The sequence below is a fragment of the Eleutherodactylus coqui genome, chromosome 1 (assembly GCF_035609145.1).
Source record: "Eleutherodactylus coqui strain aEleCoq1 chromosome 1, aEleCoq1.hap1, whole genome shotgun sequence".
Classification (NCBI taxonomy): Eukaryota; Metazoa; Chordata; class Amphibia; order Anura; family Eleutherodactylidae; genus Eleutherodactylus; species Eleutherodactylus coqui.
Genome location: NC_089837.1, coordinates 38,029,061 through 38,041,533, shown reverse-complemented (window position 1 = coordinate 38,041,533; position 12,473 = coordinate 38,029,061). Strand labels below are relative to the sequence as shown.

The following is a 12,473-nucleotide window of genomic DNA, read 5'->3' as shown; positions in this document are numbered from 1 at the left end:
TGCGACAGATTGTATCTCTTGCGAGATCTGCATGCCTCAATCATAAATGTACGTCACTTCCTTATTTTAAGCAATTTGTCTGGATATGCTTCTCAGACTTATATGTTTTGTTAAGCTTTTTTTAATAAAAAGAGATTGTTTTAACAAAGAAAAGAAACCATTTTCATGTTCAGAATGTGGGAAATGTTTTGCATATAAAGTAAGTCTTCCTAAATATCACAGAACTCACACATGAGAGAATCTATGTTCATGTTCAGAATGCAGAAAATGTTTTACAAGTAAATGAGATCTTGCTATACAAATCACAATTCACACAGGAGAGAAGCCATATTCATGTTCAGAATGTGGGAAATGTTTTACAGATAAATTGGACCTTGTTAGACATGAGAGAACCCACATGGGAGAAACCATTTTCGTGTTCAGAATGTGGGAAAGAGTTATGTGCGGAGATCAGATCTTATTAAACATCAGAGACGGCACCACACGGAGGGGAAGCCTTTTTGATAATGTAGATGTAGAGCATGTTTTACAAAGAAATCAAGTTTTCAAAACTTATCAGACAAAACCATATACTTATTCGGAATGTGGGAAATGTGAAGACAGAGTTTTAATACATCAGGGCATTTACAGACATTGAACACTCAGTAAGAGTTTATTTTTTATGGAATGGCTTTGATCTATCAAACATTTAAAATTACAGTTACTGCAGGTCTACTGTGACCGGGATCCATACGAAAATATATTGTAGTAAGTAGGAAAAGCAGCGCAGCCTTTACATTCAAAGGTGACAAAAGTGGACCTAGAGCCAGCAACTAAAATCAATCCTTTATTACATTAGATCACAACGGTAGGCAACATGGCTAGCTTATGCATCATAGCTATTACAACTGCTATATGCCAGATGCTTTATAAATAATACACTATGGTACCACAGAAAAACGTGAAAAAAATCAAACATACAGCTAATGAGCCCACATGATACGGACCTAAGTATCTTACTAAAGACATCTACTTTTATCAACAGGTCATGTGTCTCTTGCAAGCCTGTCAGAGACCGGACAAATTATACATCCATTTGCATATTAGACTTCATATCAAAGTATGTACTATTTGATGCTAGTGAGAAGATGTATACACAAGTCATGTGGCTGTCACATATTTAGCAAATGTAGATCTAACAATATCATAAGCATAATAGATGGAAAATGCATTATAGTGAATAATTAAGCAAATGCCTTCAATATAGTCCATCTGTGATCATGAACAGACAAACCACGTAGGCCAAACATGAACATAAGAGTATAGCAAATTTATAATAAAAAAGGAAAGTAGGTAACACAGTCCATAATGGGAGTTGTGCCTTCAAGATCATGCTTGGACATTGCCAAATATACAGAGATATTTGCTTCCTGTTCTATACACCATGTCAGCAGCGTTACCATCAGCCGATTGGTGGAGGTCCCATAGCAGTGGACCTCTGCCAATTACTATTGGTCTATCCAAAGAAGAACAATTCAATATTACAATGAAAGCACTTGACCAAGAATGAAATGTTACATGATGTTTCTGATAATAATATCTTGTTATTTGCATAATGCCAACTTTTTCTGCAGCGCTTTCAAGTAATTTATTTATTACATCCCACCAAGCTGGGTACTTATTTTACGGACCTCAGAAGGATGGAAGCCTAAGGCAACCTTGATTCAACTACGAACTGTAGTTTTTGATGGTGCCCTTTTTGGGTACATAGACTATATTGTAAAACTTTTTTATTATTTTTTATATGGTAATAGGGAGAAAACGTATCAATTCTGCCATAGATTTTTTTCTTTTTACAGCGTTAATCATGCAGCATAAAATGACACAATATATTTTTTCTGCGGGCTGGAAAGATTACAATAATACCAAAATTCTTATTTTTTTAAGGTTTTTCTACTTTTCCCAGGACGTCTCCACGACAGCACCACCTGAGATCGCCTCCTCCTGATAGGACAGGAACACACCGAGAGGTTAAAATCCCCCCCCCCCCCGTCCTCCCCTCCTCAGTGTTTTCCTGTCCTGCCAGGGGAGGCAGGACCACCGAGAGGGGCTGGTGGAGACGCCAGCCCGAAGAACGTACCGGCAGATCGGAGGGCAGTGGTCCAGCCTGTCCTCCCTTCTTGCAGAGCGGCTCCCGGGACGCCACATGGGGTAGTTCCCCATGGTTGGTTCCCCATGGGGGGTTCAATGCGGGGCTCCAGCTCTCCTCTGCGCCGGCTTAGGAACGTGCGCGGCGCTTCCGGCTTCCCCTTAACGAGCAGTGGGGAGCGGGGCACCGCGTCATGTGACGAGCGCGATGACGTCACCGCGCAGGGCACGGGCGGTGCTCGGAGGGGGCGGGGCTAAAAATTAAAGGCGCCAAAATTCAAAAAAAAAAAAGAGGATTTAAAAAGGAACCTGAGAGAAGATGGCGCTGAGCGAAGAAGCCATTCAGTGAGTATTGGCTTACTGCCCCAGGAGTGTCTGCAGCACCAGTGGCAAAGCAATGAGTGCTCCAGCACCAGAGGTCGCGGAATGTTCAACCGCGGCGGCAACCGTAAGTAGCCAGTGGGGCAAAACAAGGCATGCATATTCGTATATGTTACTAATGAATGTTGCATCCTTACACGCAAAATTTTGTTTATCTGCCAGGGGGATAAAAGAGATGCCCCTCCCAGAGCCAAAGCTAAAAAGTGCGCAGAATGCGGGCAAGACTACCGGCTTCGCATGTGAGACCATTATGCAAAACATGCATAGCCAAGCTGGTCAAGGAAGAATTGGGCGGATTCCTCGAGGACGTCAGGAAGCTCGTCCGAGAGGAAGTGCGGTCAGCACGGACTACTCCTAAAACGCCACCCAAGGGGGCATCGGGGGCAAAACGCCGAAGGAAGGCGCATAGCCCAGAGGAGCACTCAGACTCTGAGGAGAGTTCGGGATCGGAACCAGAAGAGCTGGTGCTCGAGGAGTCCTCAGAGGAAGAGGAATACCAAAAATACCTCTTCCATAGAGAAGACCGAACGGAACTGATCAAATCCGTTAGAGCCACACTAAAAATGGAAGAACCCAGGGAACCCCGTTCAATGCAGGACGAGGTCTTTGGGGGGTTAGGAGAGAGGAGGAAGCATACATTCCCGGTCCACAGCAACATAGCCAAATTAATACTCAAGGAGTGGAAGAAACCCGACACGAGCTCCTTTTCTTCAAGGAGTGGAAGAAACCCGACACGGGCTCCTTCTCTTCTAAGGGGGTTAAGAGGCACTACCCTTTTGAGGAGGGGGTATGTGCGAATTGGGAGGAAGTACCCAAGGTGGACGTCCCAGTGGCTAAGGTGGCTAGGAGGACAACATTGCCCTTTGAAGACGCCACACAGCTTAGAGACCCAATGGATCGGAAGGCGGAGGGCCTATTAAGAAGATCCTGGGAGGCAGCTGCCAGTACGCTCAGGCCAGGGGTGGCAGCCACGTGTGTCGCCAGAACCCTGGGAGTGTGGCTAGAGCAACTGGAGCTGCATATCTCGAGCAAAACACCGAGGGAACAAATTATAGATTCCCTCCCTATGCTAAAAATGGCCACCAACTTCCTGGCAGACGCAGCAGCGGAGTCAGTGAAGCTTTCGGCAAAAGCAACGGCCCTAACCAACTCAGCCAGAAGAGTCCTGTGGCTGAAGTCATGGTCGGGTGACCTAACATCAAAGAATAAACTGTGCTCACTCCCCTTTCACGGCCAGTTCTTCTTTGGTCCGGATCTGGACAAAATCCTAGAAAAAGCATCAGACAAGAAGAAGGGATTCCCGGAAGAAAAACAGCGTAAAGGGAGGACCTTCTTCCGGGCCCCAGCACAACAGCCGGAACCATATAGAGGCAAAGGCAAGACTGGCCGCTGGAGTTACCCCAAGGGAGGCAGAGGGAGGAGCTTCCTCTTCAACCCACACAGGGGGAGCCAGCCAAGCAGAAGCCCTGACGCCATCCCAGTGGGGGCGAGGCTGCAGAGCTTCACGGATCGGTGGGCCTCGATTTGCAGGAGCCCGTGGATCCCAGAGATCCTGCAGCAGGGATACCGAATCGAACTGGTATCCCTCCCCAGGAGAAGATACATTACCACGCGAGGTCCAGTACAACAACTGCACCCACTCCAGCAGGCGGTACAGTACCTACAACGCCTAAGAGCAGTGTCCCTCGTGCCACAGGAAGAGGAGACCTGGGGGCATTACTCCAGTCTCTTCCTAATAAAAAAACCCGGTGGAGGTTCACGCATGATAATAAATCTAAAACCCCTAAACGTCTTCGTCAAGTATCGGAAGTTCAGGATGGAATCCATCACATCAGCAGTAAGGTTGATCCCCAAGGATGCCTACATGGCATCGATCGACCTGAAAGACACCTATTTTCATGTACCTATCCACAGGGACTCAAGGAAGTACCTAAGGTTCGCGCTGGAGATGGGCAAGAAGACAAGACATCTCCAATTCAGATGCCTGCCCTTTGGAATCTTCTCAGCACCCCGCATCTTCACGAAAATCATGGCGGAGGTTGCAGCATACCTAAGGCAGAGGTCGATTCTGATAGTCCCCTACCTGGACGACATACTAATTATAGCCAAGTCCAGGGAACGCCTAGCAGAAAACTTGGCAACAGTGCTCAACCTATTAAAGTTCCTAGGTTGGATAATAAATTGGGAGAAGTCTAGCCTAAACCCCAGCACGGAGAAGGTGTTTTTAGGCATAACACTCGACTCAGAGGCCCAATGCTCCTTCCTCCCCGAGTCAAAAGGGCAGAAAATCCGACACATGGTGGAATCCTTCATGCGGAGACGGTCATGCACAATCCGGGAGGCTATGTCCCTCCTGGGAAGTCTAACGTCATTCATCCCGGGGGTAGCATGGGCACAGGCACATACCAGACCTCTGCAAGCAGCAGTCCTCTCAGCATGGGACGGCAGGCAATCCTCGCTAGAAAGCAAAATGCAAATCAGGAACTCGGTAAAAATATCCTTGCGATGGTGGATGTCCCTGAGAAACGTAGGAAAAGGAGTCCACTGGATACTGAACCCGGCGGTGCAGGTCACGACAGACGCAAGCTCCTGGGGGTGGGGGGCGCACGTCGGAGACCAGCTCCTACAGGGCCCATGGCCACTGGAGACGAAGCACCAATCCTCGAACTACAGGGAGCTACAAGCGATCTGGAAGGCCCTACAGCACCTGGGGGACATGGTAAAAAACCAACACATACGAGTGCTATCGGACAATACCACGGCAGTGGCCCATATCTGACACCAGGGGGGCACGAGGTCGCCAGCTTTACAAAGTATCACACAAAGAATATTTCGCTGGGCGGAGGGCCCCATCATCTCACTGTCGGCAGTACACTTGAAGGGATCTCTGAATCAAAGAGCAGACTTCCTCAGCCGGGGGCGTTTAGATCCAGGGGAATGGTCTTTATCCCAGGAGGCATTCCGGATGGTGACAGACAAATGGGGTCTCCCACAACTGGACCTATTCGCGTCAAAACAAAACGCCAAGGTGAAGAACTTCTTCTCCCTCAGGCGGGAGGACCAACCGACAGCGGTGGACGCCCTGAGCCAGGACTGGGGAGGAGAACTGGTGTATGCATTCCCCCCGATCCCACTAATCCCAAGGGTACTGCAGCACTTCAGGTCACAACCGTGCACCCTGATCCTGGTGGCTCCCTTTTGGCCAAGAAGGAGCTGGTTCAGCCTCCTAAGAAACCTGAGCATCCAGGAGCCAGTCACCCTTCCGGCTCAAGAGAATCTCCTAACGCAGGGACCCCTGAACTACCCCGACATAAGCATAATAACAGCTTGGTTACTGAAGAATCCATACTAAGGGGCAGGGGATTCTCGGACAGGGTAGTCAGAACGCTAATGGCAAGCAGGAAAGATACTACCAACCGCATATACCAGAAAATCTGGAAGAGGTTTACCTCTTGGAAACAGGAGAGAGGCTCCTCGAGCAAGAGGGCGGACGTTCCTTTGATCCTGGACTTTCTACAGGATGGCCTGGATATGGGCCTCGCCCCAAGCACCCTAAGAGTCCAAACGGCAGCCCTTAGTGCCCTATTTGACACTAAGTTAGCCGGGGACAGGTGGATCAGATTCCTAACAGCGGCAGATAGGCTACGACCCAGGTCCACCAACATATGCCCAGACTGGAATCTTAATTTAGTCTTGAGGGCCATGACAGGGGAACCCTTCGAACCAATTGAGGGGCTCTCAATAAAAATGCTCACAGTGAAAACTATCTTCCTAGTGGCAATTTCCTCAGCCAGACGGGTCAGCGAGCTACAAGCCCTATCCATACGCCACCCGCTCCTCAAGATTACAGACACCAAATTAGTATTTAAAGCAGACCCGACCTTCTTACCTAAAGTAGTATCCCCATTCCATAGGGCCCAGAACATCGTAATCCCCTCGTTCTATAATCACCCAAAAGACGAGAGCGAGCAAGCCCTAAATTGCTTAGACGTCAGAAGAGCAGTCCTGACGTACATCGAGGCTACAAGCCCATGGAGGCAGGACGACAACCTGTTTGTCCAATTCTCAGGCCCTAACAAGGGAAAGAAAGCAGCTAAAAGCTCTATAGCCAGGTGGATCCGCCTGGCCATTAGCGAGTCATATAAGGCTTCGGGGAAGGAGGCCCCCTCGGCTCTTAAAGCCCATTCCACGAGGGCAATAGCGACCTCATGGGCCGAGCATGGCTCGGCATCAGTAGAGCAGATATGCAAAGCAGCAGTATGGAAAAAGCCCCATACTTTCGTCAAACATTACAGGGTGCAGCTTGATGAGGACATGTCCTTCGGTCGTAAGGTCCTCTCAGCGCAATCCCACCCTAGAATAAATTTAGTTGATACGTCTCAGGTGGTGCTGTCGTGGAGACGTCCTGGGAAAAGTAGGATTATACCTACCCGATAATCGGGTTTCCAGGAGTCTCCACGACAGCACCCGTACATTCCCTCCCTAAAAATAATGTGTATATATGTATATAAAAAATAAATAAATAAATAAAAAATAGGAAAAAAAAAAAAAGGAGAAAAAGTACCAGATAGGTAAAAAGTTTAAGTTAGCTCCTACCCCGGCAGTTTCGTTATAATACACTGAGGAGGGGAGGACGGGGGGGATTTTAACCTCTCGGTGTGTTCCTGTCCTATCAGGAGGAGGCGATCTCAGGTGGTGCTGTCGTGGAGACTCCTGGAAACCCGATTATCGGGTAGGTATAATCCTACTTTTTTGGAAATCTTTTTTTTTTTTTTTCTAAATCACTGCAAAGTCCTGTAACATATTTATTTTTCAATGAACGGAGCTCTATGAGGGCTTTTTTTTACGAGATGAGCTGTATTTTTTTATTGGTACCATTTTGGGGTACATACAGCTTTTTTGATCACTGTTATTGCATTTTGCCTCAGTTTTTTAGTATTTAGTTTTTTTTTTTTTTTGCTTTTTGTCGTGCAGCTTAAAAACGCATGTGCAAGTTATTGTACACATCGTTACGGACACCAATACTAAATGTGGGATTTTATTTATTTATTTTTTTTACATTTTTTTTTTTTAATCCTAATATGAGAAAAAGCACCTAAGGCCTTAGTCAGACGGGCGTTTTTTCGCGCGATTTGCGCATGCGCATGCGATTTGCGCATATATAGAACCAATGGTTCGCTATGGTATCGGTCACATGTCCGCTTTTTATGCGGATATGCGAAAAATTATAGGACACGACGATTCGCAGATCGCGCCTATCTGCGTTCTGCATTTTATGTGCGCACCAAAATCATTTTTTTCGCTGGTCAGTCTAAGTTTCATGCGCATTTTGATGCGCACGGCGATTTTTCTCCGGTCAGACGGGTGTTTTGCTGCGACGATTAACGCGGCTAGGTGCAGATTTTTCCCGCGATTTTTCGCCGCCGGTCACGCGATTTGCGCATGCGCATGCGACATGCGATGTGCAAATCGCGCAAAAAAACGCCCGTCTGACTAAGGCCTAAAAAGGTGAGGTTTTTTAACTTTTTTTTTTTTTTACATTTTTATTTTTTTACATTATTTTGATCTTTTCTTTTACACCATTTGTGTCCCTCTGGGGGACTTACACTGTAGCTCCGATGATCTCTGTGATAAGGTATTGCAGGACGTCTGTCCTGCAATGCCTTATCACTTATTACAGCGATCACAGGCAATGGTAATACAGGATGCCGGTAGCTGGCGTCCTGTTGCCATAGTAACCAGCCAGGCTCTCTTCGATTATATCAAGAGAGCCTGAAAACCTCAGAGGGAGCGCGCTCCCTCTGTGAACACTGTGAATCTTTTCATCTGAGACAGTTACTCGGAAAAAGTGGTGCTCGGGTCCAAAAACACCCGAACCGAGTAAGTTCGCTCATCTCTAGTCAGGAATGGCTTCTACCTTTTTTTTTTTTGCCTTTCTCTGGATCAACATTGAGGCATAATAGGCTGAACTGGATGGACATATGTGTCTTTTTTTCGGCCTTGCATACTGTATTACTCTGATCATTTCAGCCTGCATGTATATCCCAGCTTTAGGGAGATAAGTGACTCCATCTGCCATACACATCTGGTTCCCAAAAAAACGAGAGGTGAAACAAATGGGAGACCTAACGGGCAGTCTTCGGGGATGTCGCAATAAGTTTCTACATACCTGGCACTATTGGTTGTGGTTTAAAAACTCTCAGGAATACCCGTCCCTTATGTTGTGATTCATCCTTATGATCCTTTTCCCCCTAGAAGCTAATTGTTGTTCTGTCTATACTTCCCCTTCACCTCATTTTCTTTCCACTGCTCTCTTTCCACTCTCTTCCCCCCCTTTTTGCCCGCTTTTCTTTCTTTTGTCCTCATTCTACCTCTCCTTCAATTTTGTTATCTGATTAATCAGTTGGTGGACACTATATTGTTTCTGTATCTTATTTTGTTATTTTTCTGGAGTAGTTTCTTTTACTATTAAGTCCTGGCGTTATGTTTTATTTGTCAAATCTATCCCTTCATTTCAAGAATCCATATGTTTGGCAATACAATTAATAAACTAGAGCTAAACGATATGGCAGTCATGTTCACTATTCTAATTCCCAGCTGGTCCTGTACCACCATTCTTATTTATATTGGCTGTAGTCACCACATGTGTATAGGGATCATCACCGCTTCAGCCAATCACTAGCCTCAGCAGTATACAGCTCCATACCGCTGTGGCCAGTGATTGGTTGCAGGAGTCGTGTATGTGTGCATACGGAATGTCACCACTACAACCAATATACGTAAAGATGAACGTTAAGAATGGAAGTTGTTGTCTTGGACCAGCAAGTATGAGTATGACTTTCTTTATTTTCACCATATCTTACAATATGTAATTTTTTCCTACAACATGGAAGGTCTTTTAACCCCTTAGTGACCAAGGCAAATTTTGGAAATCTGACATGTGTCACTTAACATAGAATAACTCCGTAAAGGTTTTGCATACCATAGTGATTCTGACATTGTTTTTTCGCCACATGTTGTACTTCATTTAGGTGGTGAAAATAGGCCAATAGAATTTGTGTATATTTATTAAAAATGCCAAAATTGGGAACATTTTGAAAAAATTATCATTTTTCCACATTTTCAATTGCAATTTCTCAAATATGTGCAAACATACTATACACATTTTTGCTAAGATATATATTTCCATCTGTTTAGCTTATTCTGGACACACATTTTGTGAGGGTATATGTATATATTGCCATATGTTTTTTTATGCTTTTATACCTGTATGCAAGTTCTATTCAAAGTTAAAATGAGAAAAACTTATATGTCGCCTTACATCAGATATTCCAAAAGTTTGCAAGGCTGAGAGACATGTGTCCAGAAATTCAGAGATGATACAGAACCGAACACGAAGGCCGCGTACTTGTCTGTTTTCCCAGAAGCGCCATATCTAGATAACGACTGTTCAACTACGTATATAACTTTCAGTGCCTCACCCGGAAATCCGGACTTCCCATATATGGTTATGCGGTGAATTTGAGCCAATGAGCCCATCACCCATTCCTAGTAAGGAGACCAAAGGGTATAAGATCCCATGTAATCTGTAATAAAGAGCGCAGTTAGGTCCCCGTGTGAGGAACTATACCAGACCTCCGTGTGTGGTGTCTCTTCTTTACCGCCGGCAGCGGGGCATTGGGGTGAGCCTGATTGGTGCTGTACGCAGAAATTTCCCTGACAATTTGAAAAACTTTCGGGCTTTTTAACCATTTAGGAGATGTTGATATATCAATGTTAAATTTGTATTCTTTGAGGAACACTTTGTTTTCCTACATCAAGCCAAGATTGCAAAGGCAAATAGGGGTCAGAATGATAGATACCCCACCAAATGACCCCATTTTAAAAACTACACCCCTTGATGTATTCACTAAGGGGGTCAGGAGTATTTTGACCCCACAGTTTCTTTTCAGGAGTTAATGCAATTTAGAGGATAAAAAATAAAATTTCATATTTTTGCAAATATATCATTTTAAAGGCAGGTTTTTTTTCCTCTATATTGCACATGAAAATGAGTATTTACATCCCTAAATGGATCCCCCTGTTTGTCCCGTGTTCAGCAACATACCCATTGTGGCCTTAATCTTATGCCGGTGGCTTTCAGAACAGAAATTTAGCTTGAAGGCCTTTTAGGCCTCGCTTCACTCTTGTAGATCTCTTGAGTAGCCAAACCATAGAGAACCCCCACAAATGAGCCCATTTTGAAAACTGGACCCCTTAACAAATTAATCTACAGGTGTATTGCATATTTTGACCCCACAGTTTTTGAATTAATCTAAGTAAAGGGGACAGAAAAAATGACGATTTTCATTTTTTTTGTCAATTGTGTCACTTTAAAAACCGGGGGTTTTTTTGTACAGCAAACATATAAATGAAGACTTTCACCCCAAAATGGATACCCCTGTTTGTCCTGTGTTCAGAAACATACCCATTGTGAGACTAATTTTATGTCCGTATGCACAACAGTGCCCAAGCCGAAAGGAGCAACTGGTGGCTTTCAGGACAGAAGTTTTGCTTGAAGTTGTTTTAGGCCCCATTGCCCCCTTGTAGAGCCCTGAGCTGCCAAAATGATGGAGAACCCCCACACATTACGCCATTTTGAAAACTAGACCACTTAATGAACTCATCTGGGGGTGTACTATGCATTTTGACTTCACAGTTTTTGAATAAATCTAAGCAAAACAGGAGGAAAAAAAAACTACGATTTTCATTATTTTCCCAATTGGGTCAATTTTAAAAGTCTTTTTTGTACAGCACACATATGAATGAAGGTTTTTATCCGAAAATGGATCCCCCTGTTTGTCCTGTATTCAGAAACATACCCATTGTAGCCCCACTCTATTTATAGGATACATGGCTAGGCCTGTAATGGAGGGAACATCCACTGGTTTTAAGGGCACAACTGAATTAATTTCACGCCCCATTGCTGAATTGTGCAAAAAAAAAAACCTCCCCTTTTTGGCATTCTCTAAATCTAAGATAAAAGTAATAATGTAAACTATGTGGTATGTCCGAAGACCGGGGTAATTACGACGGCCCAGTTGGAATAGGCACTTGGGGCAATAAAACTGGGTATCCCTCCTCTTCCCATGCTTTTTTGAGGGTTATTTCTTGACCACAGTGGCAGTATGGGGTGTAAAAAGTGGCACCCTGTGAGGCTTCATAAGCTTCATGAGGTACGGTGGTCTCACATAGAAGGCGCTCAACAAGCTGCCCCTCGAACTGCAGGAAGGTGAGCGTTTGCAGGGCTTCTTGCAAACTATGTATTACAGGTACCGCTCTAAATAATGCCAGACTCAGGCGGCCGTATGTGGAATCTGCTTGCGGAGGCCCACACCGGATCCCAGCCGTAAGCCCGGCCATAGCCTTGCGTGCGGCTGCATAATGTACTGCACATAACTGTGTATTCACACAGGCGGTCATGCGCAGTACACCTTTTTTTGCTTGTATGTCTTGCGGCATCACTTAGCGATGACATGGGTGTCCACAGCCTGTACAGAATGTAATTGCGTATGGGCTATGGGTATGTCCGTGACAAAGAGCACAATGGGCTCTATGCTGCAGATATCCACTATAAAATAGATCATGCGTTCTGCAAGTAGCATACGTAATTTCGATCTGCTAATGTGAGCGGAATTGTGTAATCCAATGCATTTGATTGATCCGCGTCTTACCGCAGATCAAACGCGTTCGGAATCTGCAATTTCTATCCGGTCATGTGAGACCATCCTAAGGTAGATCGCTACCTCTTTATCACGTGACCACGGACCGCTGAATGAGGCCACCAGTCACTGCTTCAGGCTCCTGGCTACCTTTGGAACCCCAGAGCAAGGAGATTTTAAATTTCTTGAGACCTCCCCAGATTGAAATGTGGAGTCCTCTGGTAAGACGTTTCATTTCCTCTCAGTGATGGCATCGGTGAGGAA

At 45.2% G+C, this 12,473-nt stretch overlaps 1 protein-coding gene and 1 pseudogene across 1 annotated transcript in view; both read left to right on the top strand.

The window, feature by feature from the left end:
- The window catches only part of LOC136612155 (zinc finger protein 850-like), a 460,849-nt pseudogene that overhangs the window by 282,564 nt on the left and 165,812 nt on the right, over positions 1 to 12,473 (top strand).
- LOC136615618 (uncharacterized) overlaps positions 1 to 12,473 on the top strand; it is a 94,974-nt gene that overhangs the window by 64,679 nt on the left and 17,822 nt on the right. Inside the window, exons 11-16 of the mRNA XM_066594172.1 lie at positions 72 to 77; positions 133 to 203; positions 318 to 593; positions 2,776 to 3,053; positions 3,224 to 4,676; positions 4,781 to 6,922. Coding sequence (XP_066450269.1) covers positions 72 to 77; positions 133 to 203; positions 318 to 593; positions 2,776 to 3,053; positions 3,224 to 4,676; positions 4,781 to 6,922 — 4,226 coding nt within the window. The remainder of the gene's footprint in view (positions 1 to 71; positions 78 to 132; positions 204 to 317; positions 594 to 2,775; positions 3,054 to 3,223; positions 4,677 to 4,780; positions 6,923 to 12,473) is intronic.